The following is a 4,631-nucleotide window of genomic DNA, read 5'->3' on the forward strand; positions in this document are numbered from 1 at the left end:
AATTCGTAGCAATTTTCCAACGACATTTGTTACCAAATCACTTTCCGTTGTACTGCTGCTATGGAATTCATCATCGTGGTTAATATGCAACGGAGTTTGTGACGGAAACCAATTCCATAGTTGAATTGCTATGGAAGTACCATTCGTAGGTATTTGCTAGGAAATTCTGCTATGGAATATGATTTCGTTTGCTTGTTTTGCTATGGAACAAAACGCGTAGCTAATTTGTGACGGAATTTATTGGGATGTTGTATGCTTAATTAATTTTGTTATACTATGGATGAATTATTATCATGATCATTGGAGTTTATAAGATATGGTTTGAATGAAATTTTTTTGAATTGGTAATATGTGGCATTAACTAATGGCTAAAAAATGTAAAAATGAATAGATATTGCTGGCAAGCAGACTCGAACTTAAGCTTATGCTAGAAAAGGGCGCGGTTAAGCCAGTTGTGCTAATCAAGTTGTGTATAATTTATTGAAAACATAGTATTATAATGAATAGTTAACAACGAATTCATTACAAAGTTATTTTTAATTACATTAACCGGGCATGTTAAAGTATATATAATCTATGTAGATTATTTTCTTTAATAACGAATTCATTACAAACTTATTTTTAATAACATTAACTATACTTCATCACAAAAATAACATGGGTTTTACAAATACTTCATCCTACTCAAACAACATAGCAAGCAAAAATGACTAAAATGCCCTTTTAACAGAACCAAAATAAAATTATAGTAGTACTATACAACTTCATATACAATACAATAAGAACACTAATATTCAATGTCCATTCTATTATCAACCATTAATATTTTTAAGAAATATACAAAACCTACCATACTCTACATACCAACGACAAACCGTGCAATACCTTTGTCGATCATCATCATCTTCATGGCCTATTGCCAATGCACCTTTAACAGAATGACGTGGGTCTTGACATTGGAATGTGATGTTATTCGTTGTAAGTCTATGAACAGCATCAATAGCCTGCAACAACTCTTTGGCACTATCAACAACACGCGTGTACTCCCCATCATCCGGAACTGCCCAGCCAAAATAGGCATCAAGTAATTGTAAACATACACATTAAAATATCCATCAAATAGTCCAATGTACCCTTTTCAATAAAACAGTAAATATTATACAACACAACACAACTAAATACTAACCCCAAACTACAAACATGCCTTAATTAACTATATATATAATTTAATTTACATATATACCATATATACATACCTTCATCACATTGATGAGGCCCTCTTGAAATGTAGATCATTCCAAGCAAATAAATTGCCTCAAGATGATCTTCATATGCTGCTTTTCTCAACAAAATCAATCCTAAATCAAAATTGCCATAATAAAAGCGCTCATCCTGTTGACAGAATAACAATATCAATATATAACATCTATGACACAAAATATTAATAAATGGTATATTTAGATTATATATAATTACTGAAATTACACATACAATTCCTTGTCTATACATGGCTTCAATGTTATTATGCAATGCACATGTGCGTATAAATGAATCAGCTTTCAGAGTTTTGGGACTCATTCCTTCAAACATGTCAATGCATGCTGTTTTGTACACTTGAGGATCACCCCCTGCTTCATACATCTTCTTTGAACTTCAAAAATTTAAATACACAGTAAGTAACAAACAAATAAAGTTTTATTTCATCAAATATACATTCATTAGTTGATGTTTATTGATAATTACCAAAGTCTTGCAGAGACGATGTCTTTCGCAGATTCTGACCCTAATACTACAAATATCCGACTCAAAAGCTCCAAAATAAACTTATCACTATAATTTTGAAAATGAACGTTTAAATGTCCTTCAAAAGTAAGTAAAAAGATCTGACACATATAAAATATGGTTAATCCCGCCGTAGACCAAACTATTATTCCAAAAATAGGTGAATACAACCAACTATCATTAAGAATTTCATCTTTGGACCAAAAACAAGCAAGGGGTGGAATACCGCAAAGAGAAAGTGTACCTAATAAAAAAAAGGGTTTCACGTAGTTTCAACAGTTCTCCCACTTCCAGGATGAATTCTCCCGTTGCTACTTCAGAAAAAGAACCAGCAGGTTGATGGATCATTACCATTTGTCCTTATTTCAACAAAGGAAGCACAAGCCTTTTCGATGTTTTTGTCTTGGTCCCAATTCAACACTAAAGAAGTCCAAACTAATTGAATACTTGTGTCCCAAATTTCAAGAATTGGGTCGTAATAAAGGATATAATTGACAACTCGAAGTTGCAGATTATAACTTTCCTGCAAGAGATCCGGCGATCATCTAACGAAAGGCGACTTCTAGTATTCGACATTCTACTTACAAAATACACATTGGAGTAGTTGATTTCAATTTCTTTTTTTAAAAATTAAGCGTAAATATGAAAGACAGTGTAACAGGGTATGGAAAAAAACTTACTTTATGCTGATTTGGTCGAGAGGAGTACAGGAGTCTCTATTATCAGAGAAAATCGTTTTTGAGAACGATTATTCTAAGACGATTTGGGGGTTTTAGTGTTTGTATACAGATTTATCGTCCGGAAAAGTTGAGATGTTATGAATGGTTGAAGAACTGGAACGTCGGCGTGACGTCAGATGTATGATGGCGCCTTAACAATTTAGAGTGCAAAAAGACCAAATTGCCCCTGAAATCATTCCAAATATGTGAATACTAAGGGTATTTGTGTCAAAACAGATATTCAAATATTATACCCTTTTATAGCTAGGTAATATTGGACTTTTGATTGTTAAAATGAAAAAGACAAAAATAACATATATATCATAATCCATAATGTAATACATTTATATTAACATTTCACCAAATTACTAGTATATATTCATGTACTAATATACATATTAAAAGTGGAAAAAGATTTGAATAGTAAACTTATTTACATTAGATTTTAGACACAATACTTTTCTTTTGTTGCCACTTTTAGTCCCTATCTTTATAGTAACTTTTTTTACTTTGATTTCAGCCACAATACTTTTTCTTTGTTGCCACTTTTAGTCCATATATTTATTCCTTTACAATTTTACCCTATGAAAAGCATGGGTACTCCACTAGTTGATATTAAACCAAATTACCAAGTCCAAAATAAAATACATGTTTGTTTATGCCTTTACAAATGTATTTTATATGTATTTAATACTAGGAAAGAACAAACATTTGCTACATACAACTATAATCACAATACAATATAAACACTAATATTAAAAGTCCAAAATACATTATTCAAATTTAAAACATTATTTAAACATCATTCAAACATCATTCCAAATATTAACTCTTTTAATCCCTTATATTAAACCAAAAGAATCTACATAGCATTAATTGTCATAATATTAAAGTAAATATCAACAAACTACTCATAAATTATACCAAACTCCCTAGAAAACCTAACAAAACAAGCATCCCATAAACAAATGTCACACATAAACACCCATTTGTATCCATTCACAAAAGCGTCTGACACACTACCTACAGACTTATGCAATGCACAAGATCTATGGAAGCCATGGAAGTGTACATGTTTCCTCCCCTCCCTATTTAAGTGGAGATGAACCTTAGAACAAGTTGCTCTAAGATTCCACTTACCTTTTGCTCTGCGGTAAACATTGTTCAACATGTCCAAAGCTTCGTGCTTCCTATGTCTCCCTTCAGCCATCAACATCATTCCCAGGACAAATGTTGAATCCAAATGTCCCAATGCAGATGCTTCTTCAAGCATCGTTTTCCCTTCATGTTCAGCTTCTAAGAAAAATAACTTCATCTGAAAAAAACATTAAACACATAATTTCTAGTTAAAGTTATGCAAAACAAGTAACAGATTAATTACTACTATGCATATATAGAACAAGGTACCAATCCATTCCTGAATAGAATATTTGGGTTTCTCATCTCTATGCATTTATTGACAACTGTATGTTTCTGGTCAGAGCAAACACGAAATCGTAATCCATCTAACTCCATAAGTTTATATACTTCATCCGTTTTTCCTGCCTCGTTAAAGAATATGCAACTGCAAACGAAACACAATATTCGCTCGATAATGTAAAGACAACTCAAATACACTTGTGAAATAGAATGATCAAAGGCAAAACTTACACACTATTCATCCTGAAAGCCTCGACTGCTGAAATTTTTGCCAAGTCGACTATTATTTTCTCCATCACTTCAAATGGCATGCCTGATAGCGATTTCGTTTGATTTCTTGATTGAATCTTAGATGAAGTACTGGCTTCCATAATAATAAACATTCACTAAGATAACGATTCTACGAAATTGATTTTAGGGTTTTTTTGTCTGTCGGAATTTTTAAGTTGGGGATGTTTCAAAGTGACTGAATTTCAGAGTGAAGAACTGAAACAACTTGTTTCGTCGGAAAACATTATGGCGCCTAGAAGATGTTCCATTACAAAATGACCAAATTATCCTAATACATACAATGGCTCGTATTTAATTAGTAAGGGTAGTTTTGTAAAATCTCATATTTAAAAGAAAAATCAATTTCTATTTTAATTAATCAAGGTTGTAAAAATCGCTCGTCGGTAGCTCGACGGTCGACTGGCGATAAGCGATTAATCA

At 32.1% G+C, this 4,631-nt stretch overlaps 1 protein-coding gene across 1 annotated transcript; it reads right to left on the reverse strand.

The window, feature by feature from the left end:
• Positions 1–3,348: 3,348 nt before the first annotated feature.
• LOC145104251 (putative F-box protein At1g67623) lies at positions 3,349–4,291 on the reverse strand. Its single transcript, XM_079041519.1, has 5 exons — positions 4,152–4,291; positions 3,909–4,065; positions 3,642–3,816; positions 3,426–3,442; positions 3,349–3,363 (listed from the first exon to the last, which is right to left on the reverse strand). Exons 1-5 carry the CDS (start codon positions 4,289–4,291, stop codon positions 3,349–3,351), a joined length of 504 nt encoding a protein of 167 aa, XP_078897645.1.
• Between the last annotated feature and the right edge of the window lie 340 nt (positions 4,292–4,631).

This window comes from Lactuca virosa, chromosome 4 (assembly GCF_052849685.1).
Source record: "Lactuca virosa cultivar CGN04683 chromosome 4, Lactuca_virosa_CGN04683_v6, whole genome shotgun sequence".
Lineage (NCBI taxonomy): Eukaryota > Viridiplantae > Streptophyta > Magnoliopsida > Asterales > Asteraceae > Lactuca > Lactuca virosa.